The sequence below is a fragment of the Corvus brachyrhynchos genome, unplaced genomic scaffold (genome assembly GCF_000691975.1).
Source record: "Corvus brachyrhynchos isolate BGI_N302 unplaced genomic scaffold, ASM69197v1 scaffold31, whole genome shotgun sequence".
Classification (NCBI taxonomy): Eukaryota; Metazoa; Chordata; class Aves; order Passeriformes; family Corvidae; genus Corvus; species Corvus brachyrhynchos.
Window position 1 is genome coordinate 3315066 of NW_008236196.1, and position 19429 is coordinate 3334494.

A 19429-nucleotide genomic window follows, 5' to 3' on the forward strand; every position below is an offset into this window, starting at 1 on the left:
AGTCAACAGAAGAAGGTTCAGTGACTCCAGAGGGATCAAGATGGAGCCTGCTGTGAGGCTTATTTTGGTAACCAGTTCTCTGCTGTTGGTAGAAAAGAGCTAGTGTCCTCATCTGTGCCATTTGTTGTGTCCAACAAATCCTTCCTGGGGAGGGAAAGAATCAAACAGAATTAACTTCTGTCACAAGAAGGCTGATGGGATTGCAGGAGAAGCTGGTCTGGCAATATAAGTGGTGAGACTTTGGTGTTACTGTCCTGGTGCTATTTCAGGTTCTGCAATGTAGATATATATGTGAACTAGAAGTCAGGACTCCTGGCATTACCTTCCTGGCTCTACTTTTGTCCCGTGGTTTGACCTTAGAGGTCCTCTCTCTATACCTCAATTTTTCCTGTGTGAAGAGGAGATGATGACAGGCCTCTGTTACCCAAGAAACATTCCTGTAGTTCCTTCCACTGAAGCTCTTGGGGGCTTGGGGTGAAAGGTGGGTTTGTGTCTTTGGCCATTTTATGCTTTCTGTGAGATGTCAAGCTGTGATGGGTTTTTATTTGGGATGGCCTTACTCTGATTGGAGACTGTAATTTTAGCATCAGCCCCTACCCTTTTGTGCTCAAGAGAGGCTTCCACATGTTTTGTGGGACAGGAAGTTGTAGAGGAGTCAGACAAACACTCTTTGTTCCACGGGAAAAGATTTTCTGGTATAAATAAAGGAAACCACCAGCACTTGTGGCTGCACTTTTATTTTTAAAATAACAGTGTGTCTGTATTGCTGCTAAGCCATTGATGGGGAGGGAGACAAAATGATCATAGACTTTCTCCTTTTGCAGTCCAGCATGTTCTCACTTGACTGCTCCAAATTTGAACTTAAACTCTGCCTTGAAGAGTTAATGTGGGTCCTGTCTGCGTTTTAACCTTTCTTCCCCCTCCATTTACAATTAAGAAGCTCTGACTCAAATCTGGAGGTGTGTTGCAGGGTAGGAGTGTGAGTTAATTGTGGGATTAACTTCTAATTTGGGCTGAAGTCCAAATTGCAGGAAGGGAGCAGACCTGGTGGTGTTAGTCCTTTGGTGACCTTCCTGTGCTTCCCCTGAAAGAGACCTTCTTCCATTCGTGACAGAACCAATGGAAAGGAAGCATAGACAGAATCAGCGCAGCAAAGCGTGGAATCTAACTCCCAGTACATAGGAGTAAGCATAGGTATGATAGAAGGGGCAGGATTTTGCTGTGAGGATGACTGTACCTCAGTCATGCACTCCAGTTTGGTTTAGGTGGTAACTGTGCAAATGAAATGCAGAACGTTGCACAGTCTCCATGTGAATGCTCTGTGTCCAGCAAAATACGGCAATGTGCCTTTTGTGGCAGGATTTTCTGACTGGCAAGTCAGAAGATTCCCTGGTTCCTTTTCAGAGGCTGATTCAGACTTTGGAAAACCATCATGTGTTAAATTAAAGGTAGAAACTCCCAGATTCTTCGTGGGAAGGATTTAGTCCTGTCACATCTCCCAGATCTCAAGTATAGTTGTCAGGGTGCAGCTGTGAAAGTAAAGACCCTGCAAAAGAAGTTGAGTGTGCTGTTCTGGGACCAATCTGTAATTTGGATTCTCTGGTGTAATCCAAATGCTTGGGTACTGCAAACATTTAGGAAAGCATGGCAGATGTCAGTCAGTTTCACTTCACATTTCTACTCTGTTTCGGTTTCTGCTTCGTTTATGCCCCAGACTGGTGTGGTGAGCAGCATTTCATCTGCACAGGTAACTGCTGCTTTCCCTCCCTCTTACCTTCCATCCCTCCCCTTGACGTAGGTCTGTAAGCATTTTTATCCTGAACTATGCCTTTACTGCCAGAGTTCTCAGATCCTGTGTCTGGCACAGTGTGAATAATCAACAGTGCAGTTCAGCGATTATCACTGTGCCTGCAGAATTTCCCACATATTAAATTGTTCAACTTGCTGGAGCATAGGCGGCGACTAAGGTCACTCCAAAGGGGAACAGGAAGAAGGAGGTAGTCACAGACAAGATAGGAGAACAGACAGGAGACATACGGCAGTTAGGGGAGGAGGGAAGAGGAAGGGAAGGAACAAGGAACAGAAACATACTGTCTTCTAGACAAGGAATACCAACAAGCAGTCCATGCCTGCCAGGCTGCATTTCCCTTTCACAAGCCGCTTTCTCTTTTAATAGCTGCTCACGCTCTCTGACACTTCAAACTCCTTGGATGGAAGCTCCTCCCCTCTTGTACCCAATCTCAGCACTTCAGTACTATGGCACTGTCAGCCCTGCATGACCTAGAATTAACTTTCAACAATTAACTGCGGGCTGTGAGCTCCAAGCCCTGCAGCTTTTGCATTTTTGTGGCAAAGTAACCTTTATGCCAGTTTGTCACAAGTTCAGGGCACTATAGAAACGCTTACAGGAGACCATTATTTTCCATGATGCAAGCAGTTTGCTCTTATCACTCTGAGTTATCAACCTTGCTGCTGGAGGACTCTGCATACTGTACAGGTGGATCATTATAGTGCATAACAGCATGGGGCAGGTACTATCTCCTTGTGCATACTCCTCTGCTCCATGTGAGACATCCTCCGTTGCCGGTGTGGTGCTAGTGTGAGGAGTCCTGGAGGGCTCCAGGTACTCAGTATTTGCAGTACTCTACTAGTGCCTGAGGTTTGTGTGTGTGTACTTATCTATACTATCTCTCATCTCTTTAAATCTCTCCAACCCTTGACCAAGCAGCAAAATGAATCTTTGGCAAGAGACTGGGAAACATTGAGAAATGCTTGTGAAATCAGTGCAGATCGCAAGCAGTTAGTGTTTGCTCCATTCGTAGGGAAGGCATGGGATAATGGCAGATCCACCCTGTTCCCCCTCCCACACTGTCTCATTGTGGTTCAGTAGCCAAATATATAGTCTGGTTAATCCTGAGGGTGCTGTGAGCTTACTTTGAATCTTTCAGTGGGTGGCTTGGTTCCTTGGTCTGGGAAAGTGGTCAGTATGGAGACACCGAGGCTGTGACTTGTAGTGGATGCTGTCATGGTTCTGTGGTGACCTGCTGAGGTGGATGTTCTGCATGGCCAGAAGAGGTAGATGACAGGAAGGGTGAAGATAGCATAGCTCCATGGTTCAGAGCCTCTGCTTGCTCTTAGAAGTGTCTGAGGTCTGTACAAAGGATGCTTCTAGCTTTAAAACCCACTGAGGCATCCACTAGCTGTTTTGAAAGGGGGTAAAGGGCAAACCAGTGAAGGGCCTTAATCCAGAGTGCAGATTACCTGCTACAGCTTCAGGTTTTTTTTTGGCTGAGCTGATACTCTTGGTGGCAGCATACCAGGAGTATGGGGAATAGCAGAGAAGGGATTTGGGGAAGAGTCAGCTGTGGCATGCATCATGGTACCAGGGAGGCAAATAATGAGGCTCTCTTGTCCATCTTGCCTTTGCCCTGAAGCAGCCGTAGGAAGAGATGGTGTTTTTCCCTTCCTACTTTGATGTGTGTGTATGTAGAGCACAGACAAAGGACTTAGGCCTGCAAGACTGTTAGTGAAGAGCATAGGGTAGTTGTGTTGCAACTATCTGGCTCACTTTAAGGGGCGAAGCACTAGACATTCTTGAGCTAAGTTTGCATTAACTTATTCCCTCCATTCCTCTTCTAGTTATCAAATTCCTGGAAGTCTACGAGCGCAGCTTCTGCAGGACTATTGAGACCCTGGTGGACATTTTCCAGGAGTACCCTGATGAGGTGGAGTACATATTCAAGCCATCCTGTGTGCCTCTGATGAGATGTGCGGGTTGCTGCGGCGATGAGGGCCTAGAATGTGTCCCTGTGGATGTGTACAACGTCACGATGGAGGTGAGGGTCCAGCTTGCAATCTGCCATCCTTGGTTGGAAGGAAGCAAGTCAGCCATCACAGCCACCCCAAGTCCCAGCTCCCAGCTAATTCAGAGGAAGGGCAACCTACCCCAGGGAACCTCTTTTCTGACTCTGGTGCTCAGTGTTCCACCATGCAGGGTTAAAAGATGAGTTGCCTATGTCTATTTAAGGCTAAGAGGAGAGTCTGTTTTTTGGCTCTTGCCCAAATACAGTAGGTAGGAGCATGCAAAGAAGCGTTTCTGCAAAGGAGCACTTTGTGCTTAGAGAATACAAAGGAGCATTTCCGATGGTATTATGTCCAAGTTCCCAGAGGAGATACTCCTTGGGCCCTTGCTCCACCTTAACTCTACACACAGCTGTTGTTCTGAAGGTAGCTGAGTAGGGTGAAAGGGGAGAACCTGTCAATACTCTCTCCTGTGAGGTCGGCCTGTACCAACAGAGCAGGGAATTTGGGTCATAGCTACCCTGGCACAGCAGGGGTGAAAGGGGCTCTAAGAAACAAACTGCTTCTGTGTCAGCTGGAAAAGCCTTTCTGCCTCTGGGCATCTTCCTCCTTTGTTTGGAGGCTGCTGAATTCATTTCTTGGAAGAGACACAGGTGGCCATGATAGCAAAGGCTGGGCCTATGGGGAAGATGCAAATTGCTTTAGAGAGCTTTGTTACTGCCCTCATCTGTCAGGCTGGATCCCAGCTCGTGTCCAAAATCATGCTGGTGCCCATTACCCATACCCATAACTTCCTCACCTACTTCTGTCCCTCAGCCTCTTGCATGGCCACTGTAAATATTGCTGTCACCTTTTAATATCGATGAGAGATGTGCAGTGCTAAGTGATTAAGCAGCAGGTCCTTTTACCTGTTATGTGTTTGAGCTCTGGGCTGTGTTTGAACTCTGTTGGAGAACCTGCCTGTGCCCTTTCATGGTTCCCCATACTGCTTTTCTTCTTTCAGGCTCCAGCCTGGGTACCAGAAAATACTATCTTGGTGTAGCTAGGGGTGGTTTTCTTCCTACCATTCCTTGCTGAACTACAGTTCTTGGCGGGTATGCCTGCATGCCTGTAAGGGTTCAGAGGCACTTAAGCAGATCACTAGAGCTAGTGGTCCAGTCATGTTCTGGGTTAAGAGAATGTGACAATATTCCATAGCTTCTAAATAACTTCTCTGGAGGTACCTGGGTTTGGGGCCTGAGTGATGCAGGTGAGCTTTGCAGAGCTCTTATGAACACAGATCTCCAGATTTATTTTGTGTGTCGAGTCACTGAGAAAGTGAGATGTCAGCTGGGAAGGAATGGTGGCTTAAGGAAAAGGAGTTGGATATGGAATTTTTGATTTGGATCTTTGTGTGAGACTGTAGCATTGCTTCTGCACGAGCAGGCTGGATGTTCAGCTACTGTCAGTCCAGCATCAGCCAGGGAGGGCTCATTGAGAACCTTGCTATGGTGGTATGCCCTCTCCCATGCCTGTCTCCAAGGCAATTCACCAGTGCTGGCACCGGGCATGCAGGAGCAAACAGAGCTTTGGCACGAGTCTGGTGTTGCTGCTTGCTTGTGATCAAAGGCCTTCCCTGACTGGGAGAATGGGGCCTCAGAGCTAGCTCGAACTCTGCCCTGCTCTTCCCAGGAGCAGCTGGGGTGCGAGCGCTTTGGTGCACAGCGGCCTGATTTGGAGCTGTGAATATGAAGAGTGAACAGGCGGTGACCCTCTCTGTTTCTTTCATTCCAGATCATGAGAATTAAACCCCATCAGAGTCAGCACATAGCACACATGAGCTTCTTACAGCACAGTAAATGTGACTGCAGGTGAGAATGGAGCAGCACTGGTTCCTCTTGCAATCAACTTTGAGCCTTTCCTTTTTTCTGTCATTGGGTTGGGACTCTTGTTCAGATGCTTATGCAGTCTCCTCGGTTGGTTTGCAGTGGGATGGCTGAGCCTGGGAAAAGAAGCCTTCTGCTGTCAGGGCTCTTCCATCTCTAGCTATCACAGGTGGACAGTGCTAGCCTGCAACTTGGGATCTTATGGCACTGGCTACCAGCAAGGTGCAACAGGAGAGCAAAACCACTTTGGGATGGACCACTTGACCTGTGCCATGGGCATCCTGCAGTGCTGTCTGTACAGGTCCTTCCCTGGACTTGGTGGGAGCTGGGGATAATACTAGAAGTATAAGCTCTCTTCTAATGAGGCCTTTGTTCTGTCTTTCCCCACAGACCAAAGAAAGATGTCAAAAACAAACAAGAAAAGTAAGTGACAAGCCTTTCCTCCTTTCTCTTTTGGTGGTTGGTTGGCATTTCCTCTCCCCACTGCCCCTTGCCCTTTTCTTTGGTTGGATACACTCACTTCAAGAAGGTGTTTTTGGAAATGGCATATGGTAGTAGTGCATGGGGCGACACTCTGAATCCATTCCAGGTGGGCACAGAAACCCAGATCTGATGGTCCTTCCTTCATACCCCAGACATGGACCTTGCATGACCCATGGCCATGGCAGTCAATCCTAATGCTTTTTCCCGAGTCAGGGAAGTCCCGTCGTGTCTGTCCTGCCGGAATGGATTCAAGGTGCAGCCCCCATTCTCCCCTTCCCTCTTCCTGGGGTGTTTCTGGTTACTGCAAATTGCTGCCCTTCTTTATTATTAATTTTTTTCTTGCTGCTTGAGTGAGTATTTGCTGGCTTCTTTCACAGCAGCTTGGGTAGGAACTCTGCTGGCTACAGGGAGAGGTGGAAATAGAGGCCTGGTGGAGGCAGGACTGATGCCGTGCAGGATGTGACACTGGTTTTGGTTGGGTGGGGATCTGGGAGGGTGTAAAGGGAGGTGGATGTCCTAGCTGGATCTCAGTGAAGGCTTTCATGAGGGGTTTTTTTAATCTGATGGATTTGCTTTGGTGGCCTGAGGGAGGTTAAGTCAGAACCTTCCCTTTACTTCCTTCCCAAAGTAAAAAGGTTGTGGAAAGTAGAAAAATAAGCTCTAATCCTGCAGTAGTTGCAGGGACAAGCATAAAATGTGAAACAATGTTGAGTGATCTCTCTGAGCGAGGGGATCAGTTGGACTGTGCATGACTGGGAAAGCAAGTCTGCCATTTAGAGGTGTGGAGTTGGAGAGGAAGGAGTGAATATTTGGAGATGAGGCTGAATCTGGGACAGAGGGAGCAAACAGGAGAGTGAGAGAGCTTCGTTCACCCCTCTCCTGGTGGTTGTATATTTCTAGCTGCCTTCCAGCCTCTCCTCCTCGCCCTGGAAATCTGCTCCTGGCTGCATCGGACTGCGTGCAGCCAATGGTGCTCTCTGCACAGGGCCATGTCGGGGATGGTTGGTCTGTGTGGCTCTGTAGTTTGAAGGTGTGTGAGAGTTTGGTCTGTGTGAGCTCTGGTGAGGATGGGGTGTGGGTGTAGCAGCCAGCTCGGACTGTGTTGCATTCACTTTCCTCTTCTAACAGCACCTTGCCTGCTCTTTGCTGGTTCTGCACTCCCCAGGGAAGGAAGGGAAGGGATGGGAGAGACTGGTGTGCTTTGATTTGTGCTTGATTGAAAGTCTTGTTATATTGGTACCCCTCTCCTCCCTTCAGGTTGATTTTCTTCCCCTCACCGTCTCCCTGTGACTCCTGCCTGACATGTAGGGCAGAACCGGGATTGAGCTGATGCTCTGACACTCGTTCCAGTGAGACAACTTGAACAGGGCCTAGGAGACACCTATGGTGCTTTCTCTTTTGTCCCCTCAGTTCCCTTTGATAGCTCTCTCCCAAGGTGGGCTGCACCAGGGAACGAGGGAGCCTTTGCTGAACTGCCTCAGAGCTGGGACTCATTTGCCTGACAAGCCCTGGTGCTTTGCCTAGGGCCTTCTCCTTGCATGTCTCTCCCTTGCTCCTGTGCTAATGTGGCTCAAGGAGCAGTACAGGCTCCAGCCTCCCTCCTCCCTGTGCTCTCAGTGGCCCATAGGGATCCATGGTTAATGTCCAGGACTGCATATCCTAGCCTCTGCCTGCCTCAGCTCCTGCCCAAGAATCAGAGGCAACTGGTGAATTTTTCAGAATGGAGTCAGTGCCTTGGCTCCATCTGCTAGTCTGTCTGGCAGATCCACGTGGAAGGTGACAGGAGGGAAAGGAGGGAAGATCTGAAAGCTGCTTGCTGGTTATCTCCTGGGTAAAATAACTAGGTCAGGCCTTCCTCTTCTCCCTCTTTACTCTTCAGTACTCAGGATGGAGGCTGCCAGAGGAGTTACAGACATTCAAGTAAGGTTTCCTGGAATCCTCTGAACCACAGGCAGGAGGTGAGGTGGATGACCAAAGCCTTCAGGTTGGATAGCCCTCTCCCACACAACAGTGCTGTGTAGATCAGATCTCTTCCTTTGTCTGTGGAGTGCTCCCATCCCAAGGCAGGATTGCCACCAGCCCTGCAGCAGAGCTCTTGGAGCTCAGCTGCCCCCTCCTAGGCCCAGTGCTGGGCAGTGCATCAGGTCAGAGTGATTTCCCCTTCCCTGCAGAGAGCCCTGTCACTCAGGTTGCCTCTTGTCAGTCGTTGTGCACCTGTGCTTGTCGCCTGGAATGGTTGTCTGCACTCACTGCGGTGGCGTGATGCTTTCACAAAGCTTTCTGTTCCTTCTCCCTCTCACCCCCCGTCCCTTTCCCACTGCCCCTTTGTGGAGGGGGCAGGTGCCCTTCTGAGGCTCCAGCAGATCCACCTCTGCTCGCAGCAGCCTTGCAGGAGGTGGTCTCTGCTGAGTTCCCTGGTGTTGGCTTGGCTGTGGGGAGGCTGGTTGCAGAGCTGACAGGAGCGCCGGAGCCGGTGAATGCGTGTGTGAGGTGGAGATCTGTGCTTCGGCCCTGGGATTTATCCTCCAGTCCTGCCTCATGTGCTTCTCCCCTCCCAGCAAGGCACATGGCTGTATTTTTTTTCTCTTCTTCCTTGCATTTTCTTCCGTTTTCTCTCTACCTCTCCCTTTCTTTCCCCCTCTCTCTCTTTTTTTTTTTTTTTTTTGTTTTTCTTCCAGAAAATCAAAGCGAGGAAAGGGGAAGGGTCAAAAGAGAAAGCGCAAGAAAGGCCGGTACAAACCACTCAGCTTGTACGTTTGTGTCCTCTGCTTGTAGACTCTCTTCCCTCCCTTTCCCCAAACCAATCTGCCTGCTTGCTGCTCGCTCAAATCTCACCCTCCCCTCCCAGTCACTGGTGGGCTGCAGATCCTGCAGGGGCAGCACTGGTGGTGGCACTGCTCTGGCACTAAGGCTATCTCAGGGAAGGTGGCTTTAGCTTGCTTGGCTCTCTAACCATCAGTGGCAACCATTTTCCCAAGGCACAAGAGTGTGGCGGGTGGACGAGTACCCTGCACCTCTTCACACCTTCTGGTTGTAACTCTGTCATCTGCTTTCCCCCACTTGTCTCGTGCCCTCACTGCTATGATGACTGGTGACAGGCAGGCTGGCATCTGCCATGCATGTGTGTGTGTGTGTGTGCGTGTGCACATGTGCGTGTGTGTCTGGTGGAGTCACAGGTGGAGAGGAGAGGTGGGACTGTGGGAAGCCAGAGAGGGGGCGCTGGGGAGCCGGGGGGGGCTCTCTGTCTGTTTTTTCTTCTCTCTTTCTGCTGGATTTGGTGGCTTGTCTCTCCCTGTCTCTTTTGCTCTGCCTCTCTCATGGTGGTTCACAAAATTCTGCATTGTAAATTCATGGCCCCTCCATAGGAGACTCCTAGGCAGCAAGGTTGGGATGGGGCTTACAGAAAAGAGGGCAGTGCTGGCTGCAGGGGTAAGCATGTGATGCTGGAGCCCAGCTGCTTTCCAGGGGAGGAGAGACCCTGTGTATTTAACTCGTTTAGCTGCTGGCCTCTTTCTACTCCAATAGTCCACTTCAGAGGACTCCTTTCATTGATGTGCCAATAGCTGGCTGGGACCTCTCACCTTCCCATCCTTGCTTTCCCCTTCTTCTTCCCCCTGGCCTGAGCCAATGGATCCAATGCAGCATTTGTGAATACTGTGCAGAAGGCCTGTTTTCTTTCTCTACGCTAATGCAAGGGGTTGCTGTCCTGGGGCTGTCAGGGTGCTGCTGGAAAATCCATCAGCCTGTGACACTCCAGTGGGCAGCTTGGGGGCTGCGGGAGGGGGCAAGGGGATTGCTTTGATGTTTAGGGTGTTGCATGTGTATTTTCTTTCTGCTGAAGCGCTGTAGCTTAGACATCTTTCCTTTTGCCTTTTTGCAGTCACTGTGAGCCTTGCTCAGAGAGGAGAAAGCACTTGTTTGTACAAGATCCCCAGACCTGTAAATGTTCCTGCAAATTCACAGACTCACGTTGCAAGTCGAGGCAGCTTGAGTTAAACGAGCGCACTTGCAGGTTTGTGTCCTGAAGGATGAAACACACAAAGAGAAAGAGAGAGAAAGAGAAAGGGGGGAGGTTGCTGCCTGCTGACTTCTGGCACCAGTGCTATTTGATTACTTCTTTTCTCTGTCCTATGTGGGCCAGAGGGCAGAGGGGCTAACTGGGGTGAGGACAGAGTTTCCCTGTGTCAGAGGGCAGCTGTGCATTTCAGGTGTGCTCTCAGGACTTGGATGGGGATGGCTCCCAGAGACAGGGCGTTTGTGTCTCAGGTATTCTTTATCATAGAATAGGATTATGGAGTTCATGTTGCTGAGGTAGGCAGGGGAGGGTCTGTATCTCTCTGTACATTATCTGTGTGCAACTCTGAGCATACTGTTGGACAAAGACAAATCCTTAACTGACTAGGATTTGACCACCCCTGTCTTCCAAGCCCTTTTTCTGTGGCTTATAGATGCTCTGCTGTGTGCAGAATGAGGAAAGCCATTAGGAGCACCGCTCAAGGCTGAACCTACATTCTCCTTTGCCTTTTTGTTCTTCTAAAAGCCAGGGAGAGCACCCTGTCCTCTTATACTCTGCTCACAATTCCCCGTCCATGTCCTGTCCAGAGTTGTGATTTGAGGGGCTGCACTCAGGACTGTGAATGGAATACAACATATTTAAGTCTGACCCTGGGTTAAGGCAGAGGTGCATATTTGAGGTGTGAGGTGGGAGACACAAAGGCACTGTGGGGTTAGTGATAGTTCAGAGATCCATGCTGTTAGTTCAGAGATCCATGTGTCATCTGAATGCTGTCACACACCATCCGTGGCACAGACATGTAAAGAAACTGATTCCTCAGTTTCTCACCTGAGCACTTTGGTGAACTCAGTGGGGTATCTTGACTCACACAAGCTATGTGTGCACCTCTGGTGTGGGATCATCCTACCTGTCTAAAGGGAGACAGAAATGGGATTGCTAATGAGCACTTGGCTGTGACTCTGAACTCAGACCCCTTTCCCAGAGATTTAGGAGATTGTTCCTGTTAAGAGAGTATTGCAGTGGCAGTGGCTCAGGGGGAGAAAATAAGGGAGATCCAGGGTCCTCTGTGGCTACATCTTGAAAAGAGGAGACATCCATTGGCTAGGTGGCTAAGGCTGATACAAGTAACAAGTGCTTCCTTTGGGTGTGAAAATTCTTTGTGTCCAAGCCAGAGAGGCATTGGCACTGCCAGCGGGTGGAAACTGCTCTGTATACAGAGAATTTTTCTGGGGTGCTGTAATTTCAGTGGGAAAGTAATTAATGGAGGGGCCAGAAGAGAGCCACTTCTAGAGTTAAACTTCTCCTAGTGAGCAAAACCCCTGAAGTCTGAGACCAGACTTAATGTTGGCCTTTTCCTCTCTGTTCCTGTTCCCAAAGTCCAGAGTAACTGATAATTACCCCACAAAGTTTGAAGGGTGAGAAATGGTAACAAATACAATGAAAAACCAAACAATACCCCAAAGAAGTCACGATGGCAGAAGGGGTTTACTAGTTTCTCTTACTAGTCCCTCTCTGTGGTGGGATAATTAGCACTAAGGGAGGTTTCCAGAGGTGGTGTGTTGGCCAGAAAAATGGGAAGGAGTCATAGGAGTGGTTAGCTTATCAGTTTCCAGATAAAAAGCTGGTTAAGCTGCAGTTCCTCATGCTCTTTGTTGTAGAATTAGAATTGGGACCTACAGGGGAGGGTAAATTCTCATTTCTCCTGCTGCTTCTTCAGGCCACTGCTGTTCTCTGGTGCTAACCCCCACTCACAGCAGCTACTCTCTTGCCTGCATGAGGCCTTGTTGTCTGCACTGCTTCCAACCCAAACAAGAGGCTAGGTGGAGAGCCGAGGGTGTGTGTCTTTCTGCATGCATTGCTTAGCCTTGTTTTTCTGTGTTTGTGTGTATGGTGTGCAAAGGTGCAAACAAGACACTCAGCTTATCTGTGAGGAAGCCACTGATTCTGCTTCTAAATTTACTCCTGTTCGAGTATCCCCCCTGCTCTGTCTCAGTGAGCCAGGGGGAATAGAATTCATCGACTCGTTTGTGGGGTCAAGATTCTCAGCTGATTTGCCCCATCTGCACAGCACTTCACCCCACCAGTGACGTCATGCCATGCCTTAACACCGTGTGCTCTTGAACACATTAGCCACCACCCTTCCTTCCCTTCCCTGCCCTACTTGCACCCGCATCACAAACATTAACCCCTGTTCTCTTTTTTTTCCTTCCTTCTCCTCTTTGACAGATGTGAAAAACCGAGACGGTGAGCAGCGGAAAAGAAGGGGGAACAGCCCTGTTTCTGGAGCCTGATTTCTCGCCTGGACAGAATAAAACAAAACAAAACACTAATCCAAATGAACCCTAAAAATGAAGGATCGGTAGAGCACAGCACTTTCAGTACGGACGATGGACTCCGGAAGGAACATTCCCCAAGGCACCCGCCGCACAGAATTCACCTATGGGTTTTGAACTGTTTTATTTTATTTTTCTTTTTATGCTGCTAAATAACAGAGCCAGGAAGACTTATAGGGGTGTATTTGATGGGTTTTCCCATGCATACATATATATGTGTGTATACATGCATATACATATATATATATGTATATATATTTTAACCACATCTATATATACATATATGTATATCTTAACCACACACACACACACACACACATATATATAATATATATATATATATACTGATTATTTTTTTTAACATTGCTAATGTTATTGGTGTCTTCACTGGATAATACTCGACTGCTGTGGACACAAGCGGGCTACTTGGGGCATAAGAAGCTAAGACTGGACTTGAGTAGAAGCGCTGGGTGTAAACTTCTTAACTCTAACTGACTTGTGCGGCCTCCGCTGTTTCTCTGTAGAGTGTGCTGTACCACAAACCACCTTCTCCTTGCCTGGGACAGGGAGGAGAGGTGATGGAGAGGATGGGCAGGGAGTTCCAAAGAGCGGCATCCTAGGGTGCGATGGGTCAAAGGCCAAGGAAATGGCCATCTCCGTGATCAAGGATTCCTCCTCCCCTCTCTTCCCCCAACCTTCGCCCTTACTCGTCTCATAACCTGCCTGCCTTGCTGGGACATGGGATGTCAGTGTACATTTTGCGTTGACTTTATTTGCTGTAGAACCTTTGCCAGAGAAACCTGCTGGCTTCTCTTAAGGATGGTGGGCAGCTGATGCGCACTAACTTTCCGTTCAAGGAAGTATCACAGGAGTCTAGATTTCCCGCCCTTGGTGGCTGCAGAAGGACACAAGGTCTACAGTGTGCTGAAGCAAGAATGGGGACCGGTGCATAGCCACACAGTTGTTCAGCACTGTCTGCTTTCTTCATGCACAGAGCTGCCACTCAAGAGCATCCAAGATGCTTATGGAACATTTCTGGAAAGGGATATTAATCAAAAGTATATACACAGTAGTGGGGGTGTGTGTGTGTATGTATGTGAATGTATGCATTTGTGTGTATGTATGTATGTATGTATGTGTTTTTTTCTCTTTTTTATATATATATATTTATTTTTATACATATATATATATAAAAAAATAATATATATGTATGCCAAGATTGAAGGGGGGAAAAAAGAAAGCAACTTTTGCTGCCTTCAGTTTGCGTGCCCAGTGTGAATGACCCTTAAGAATGTCAAGATTTTTTTTTGAAAATGACATACTGTAAATATCAGGCCCGTTTTCCATGTCTTGGGCTGGGGAATCAAATGTGAAGGCAGCTGGAGTCCCTTAGCAGTGTCGTGAGGTTCTTGGCTATGTGTGTATCTGCAGTGTAGGCTGTGGTGTATGTGAAACCCACCTTACACACGCGCGCACACACACACCCCCCTGAAAGTGTGTTTGTACATCTATGTGGATATATATAATCTAGTTCTGTGATTAAAATTATTATTAATAATAATAATAATCAAAAAGGTACTCGGTCTGTGTCAGAATGCTGCCAAACATCATCTGCAATTGAATTTTCAACGCCTGATAATGTACAACACGGAAAGCTTCCAAAAAGACAAGACAGTCTAAAAACAGACTCACAACAAGTGACTACTAACCACTAGGATCTCCCCATCCGACTGATGGCTTTCAGAAGGAGAGAAAACACACGGGTGGGTGCTTGCATCTGCAATGTAGAATATTCATGCTGCATCGTGTGCAAGACAGAGGCTTCCGATTGGGGGAGGGAAGAGAAAGTGTTTTATATACTTATTTAATATCCCTTTTTAAATTAGAAATTAAACAGATAATTTAATTAAAGAGTAGGGATTTTTCAGTATTCTTTGTTAATATTTAATTTCAACTATTTATAAGCCGTACCTCCTTTTTTTTTCTTTTTTTTTTTTTTTTTTTTTTTTTTTTTTGTACTTGTTGTGTATAAATTTAACCTTCCTGTTGTCCCATCCCATCTCTCCCCAATTGTTGGCAGAGTCAGTAGCATGTTATGGGCAGTTATTTAATTAATTTCTCTAACACCTACCCCTACACATTCCTATTGAGACAACGGTTAGATATACATCTACATACTATATATATATTTGGCTATGTGTTTGTATATATATATATGTTTATGTATATGTGTGATTCGGATTAAATAGACACTACGATTTTTTTTATATATGTAAAAAGAAGAAACAGGAAAAAATAGAAAATTCTACATCTTGAATCTCTCTCCTTTTTAATTTTAATATTTGTTATCATTTTATTTATTGGTGCTACTGTTTATCTGTAATAATTGCGGGGAAAAAAGATATTAACACTACATATTGTGTCTAGTGAATTTTTTCAAGATATTCCTTAGTACATATTTATTTTTAAACAAAGAAATTACAGATATATCTTAAAAAACAACGACGACGACGACAAACAAACTTTTTTTGTATTAAAGAATTTAATTCTGACCTTGATTTCCTTTGCCTTCTCCTTCTGCTTTACATCCTGGTTTTCTTCCACTGTGTAACAGTTTGTCCAGCATTGCCTCTGGAGGCTACAGAGCATCAGCAACCTACCAGCTGGACTCTCGGATTTGGGCCCAGCGCCTCCAAAAGCATCTAGGTACCTAAAACCCGTTGAAATGAGTGGGAGGTAGGCACCAGAATCTTTGTGTGGAGCTCAGCCTGAGTTCCCTGCCTGGTGAGAAGAGGGGGGTGAGATGGGCAGGACCGAGGGGGCAGGACTCCTGGGTTCTTCCCAGCCTGATGCCAAGCAGTGTGGTGATGGTCCCAACCCTGCCTCTCTCCTATCAGGAGCCAAGTCCCTTGAGCTGGGTACTGTACAGGCATGAGTAGATGCGATCCTGGTGGAGTTTACAATCCAAGGTGAAAGTAATGCTCTGAGCCTGCCCTTTCTGGTAATGGACTTGGTGTTTGCAGTTGGACCTGTGTGCATGTAACTCGCTGTCAGTGGTGGCTCAGCCAGACCTTGCCATCCTGGACGACATGGAACAAAACTGTTCAGCTCTGACATGAGGGATCTGACATGCTCATCACTTCATGAGGGATCTTGATATCATTGCATTTTTTGTGATGTGCTTTGGGGTCTTTAGGAGGAAAAACTTTGGCAGTGGTGTAATTTCCTCGTCATCCATGGAGAGGAATGTGTCATGTGTCAGTCATCTGGCCACACTGGAAAGGAGCATGCAGGATGTTTCCTGGATGTCTGGGAGGTGACTCACTTAGGGTAATACAGACCACTGAATTCATGGCTGCATCATTTCTGCTCTTGCAGAGGTAAAGATTCTGGCTTCTATTTAGGATGGACTCAGGTAGCTCAACAGGTGGACCTGCAGTTGCTGCCTCAGCAGAGGGTGGAGTGGAGGAAAGAGGATGAGTACCTCAGGACGCTTTGGTTCCTTGTGTTCAGCAACGTCTTGTGGACTGCAGCAGTGAGGTGAGAAGGTGAGCCGTCTGGATGTTTCTGCATGAGGAACCCAAGGAGTTGCTTCCCTTGTGTATTCACCACTGGCTTTTGTTCTGTGTGGATCTATGGGCTCTTTTGCCTGTGGCTGTGCAAGGTGATGAAGACAGCAAGCCTATGCTCAGGAGACCTGCTCTACCTCTTTGAGACCTGGGAAATGTTTACAAGTCATTAAATTGGAAAAATGGAAGCCGGCAGGTAAGTGCTTCTCCCCTGAGCTGAGCTGGATGTGAAATCTCAGCGTAAGGGGATCCAGGTCTCCTGGATGGATGAGTCAGCATGTTCCTGCTGTCAGTCACAACACATCAAACCCTGTCCCACCAATGGCAAGCTGGGCTGGCTGCTCCTGGTGCCCTTCTCCTTTCCTACCTCTAAGGGCTCAGGAGAAGTAGGATATCTGCAGAGCCAGGTGACCTGGTAGCCACCTATTTCATGAGACAGTGGCTGGATGGCATATTTCAGATGGGACAACTGATAGAATTTGTTTGCATGGATGCAGCAGAGCCAAGGTAGCTGCCTCAAACAACTGCAGCAAGACCCTGCCCTGCCCAAGCCAGCTCTGACAGGGGTACTTGTGGCTCTGGAAGCAGTCCAACCCTTCTTTATTCTCCAGGGTGGGTGTGACTGGGCTGTCATCTCTTGTGAGGAAAGTCATCATAGCTTGGTGTTGGAAGCAAGCTCAGGCTGGTTGGAGAGGCTGTACATGATTGAGAACCCTGCCTTTGGAGAGACTGGGACACAGGAGCACAGTTGCCCCTCACCCTGCCCAGAGCTCAGACCTGGCTCACCTGTGCCCTGGCCCAAGGTGAGGCGAGGACACGTGGAGGGAGGCCAGGTTTTCAGGCTGGCACTCTGATCTTGTCATACAGCCTTTCACCCTGTGCACGAGAATTTTCCCTGAAAGGCTTCTGGTCACGTCCACGTTTTGGTTGCTGGCTAATTAAAATGCTATCTTCAGGCAGCCAGCTGATACTTTCCTCGTGCCTGCTGCATTTATTCTGTGGGATTCAGAGAGCAGAGGCACCATGAAAAGCAGAAAAGGGTGCCCTGGGCAGACACAACAGAAAACCCCACTGGCAATGGAATAAAGGGTGCTTTTGGTTGGAAACCCTGTCTGTCTCTCCCTTTTGGCACCTGCTAGCTGGTTTAACCCCTTGTCAATGATGTCTTGTGCCGCTCTTCAGGTCTGTAAGTCAGACAGGCTGTGGTTGGGCCCCACCACCACCTACAGTGTCTGTGTTAGAAATGCCTATAAAGTGCCTGTCCTTCAGCATGGTTCCACAAAGGACCTTGGGAGCCCAAAGGAAACTAATTTCACAGGCCATGCCCTCCACTGTCTGCCCGTGGGACCTTTGGTAGTGAGAGATGGGTATTTTTATAGTAGTCCATGTGGTGAGTGTGCAGGCAGTCTTTCTGTGTTTGGGATGGCTGAAATTCAAGGCTAATCCCCATCATCCAGCACAAGGTCTGCAGTCCTGCTCTGTGATGCACCATGCTTGCTCCCAGCTCCCCATTTGGGGCCAGGCCAGTGTGGCCCTGGTGGCACTGTGCCACTCCACAAGCAGCTGCTGGCCCCTGCTGTGCCCCACAGCGCCTGACACCCTGCATGATGGGGTGGCTGAGCTGTTGGCCATCCCAGAGCAACCAGGCACTCATGCCTGGACCTCCAGCCAAGTACCCCATATCTCGTAAGAGGTGGTGAGCTGTGGATAAGAGCAGAGAGGCGATATCCCCTGCACAGCAGTGAAGGAGGATGCAAAAGGAGTGCAAAGAGTGCCTGGCCACAGCTTTGGGGAAGGCTTGCCCTTTGGTGTGGGGAGGTGGGAGGACCCCAGGGGCTTTACATCATGAAGGGGAGAAGGGTCAGGTTCCCCTTCAAATGTCAGAGGTTTGCTGGCTGCCTACATCAGGACAGTATGTCCCGAGGTGCAACTCGCTGTCTGTGTGAGGTCATTACAGACATACAAAGGGAAGTGGGCTTGTTGGGCAAGTGCCACCTGTTCACTTGCCCCAGACTGGCTTCCCGAGGCCAAAAAAGCCTTTCCATAAGGATTTCTTTAAATTTGCTGCCTGAGCTGCCTCCATACATCCAGGTGAGCGATGCTGCCCATCCACAACTGAGAGACATATCGGAAATATCTGCAGTTCTGGGCTATATCTGTACCATGTGACACGGGGCTAATCTTTCTGGTTCCTGCTCTGTATTTTTACCTTTTTCAGATGCTCCAAACACTTCTTTGGGAATGAAAAAAAAAGCCCCATCCCTCCCTACCCTGTGTGTGCCCAAGCATCTCTTTAGGCATTAGGGCTGCCCACTGCAGCCAGCTGCCGTGGGGTTCTCTGTGTGTTTAGCACCCAGGCACCTCTGCTGCCCACCCCACCACACTGCCCATCTCCTGGCCAAGCCTGGTGCATGCAGCAGGGGGAAGGCATCCTGCAAGCCTGATGCCAGCATGGCAGGGCTTTACTTTGGGGCTTGCTTTGGCACCTCCTTTGACAGCTATTCTGAGAGCTGTTGGTGTGCTCCGTGCTTGGAGCGTGTTGCGTGGTGGGACCCAGGCTAGGGAGGGCGTCTGGCTCTGCTTAACCCCCTGCCAGGACAGGTGAAAAAAAAATTTCCTCCTGACATTCCCCACGGGGACTCACGTGATCCCAAAACAATCTGGGATGCAGGTCAGGATGCCTTGCTCCCAGCCTGTGTGGTAAGTTGGAGGTGAAAAGCTTTGGCCCCAGATGGCATTACCTCTATGGAGAATGAAGGGTGTGATTGATGCAAGCCCTTGAGCCCCTGCAACCCTGTTCAGTGGGAGCATTATCTAAAGGGAGATAAAAAGGGGAGAGACCTCACCCCTGAGATGCAAGCCTTACTGACAGCTCAAGAGAGGCAGCACAAGATGAGTAAAATGATCAACTTATGCAAGTAATTCAGTTCCATCACCTCTTCTAAGATCTTAAGGCCAGAGCCCATCACCTTCGTTTGCCCATAACTTCTACCTGAGCCATGGTGTACACTTTGGAAAAGTGTCCAAGCTGCCACAAACATATGGATACCAGGGAGTAGATGTTTGTGTCATTGGCCTCTTCTCCAGAAGCAAGGCTCCCATCAGCATCCCTCCCTGCCTGTCCTCTGCTCAGCTCTGATGCCATGAGTGCAGAAGCAAAAGCCTCAACAAAGATTTATGATGAACTCATTCCTTTCAAAGAAACCCCTCACCTTGTTGCTCAGAGGCCTGTGCAGATACTAACTTCTGGAAATGCAACTTCCTGTTGATCATCTCTACTTTTTTTCTTCCCAGCTCCAATTTGCCCATTCCCCCTCCAAGTCCCTTTCCTTACGTTGGGCAGTTTGCTGGAAGGTTCAAGTC

At 48.3% G+C, this 19429-nt stretch overlaps 1 protein-coding gene across 1 annotated transcript; it reads left to right on the top strand.

Moving 5' to 3' along the window:
- Nucleotides 1-3614: 3614 nt before the first annotated feature.
- Nucleotides 3615-15055, top strand: VEGFA (vascular endothelial growth factor A; the record flags this gene model as incomplete). Its single annotated transcript, XM_017739967.1, has 7 exons — nucleotides 3615-3836; nucleotides 5575-5651; nucleotides 6057-6089; nucleotides 6256-6402; nucleotides 8828-8899; nucleotides 10030-10161; nucleotides 12391-15055. Coding segments are annotated over 7 exons (705 nt in total), but the record flags the coding sequence as incomplete, so codon positions are not given.
- Between the last annotated feature and the right edge of the window lie 4374 nt (nucleotides 15056-19429).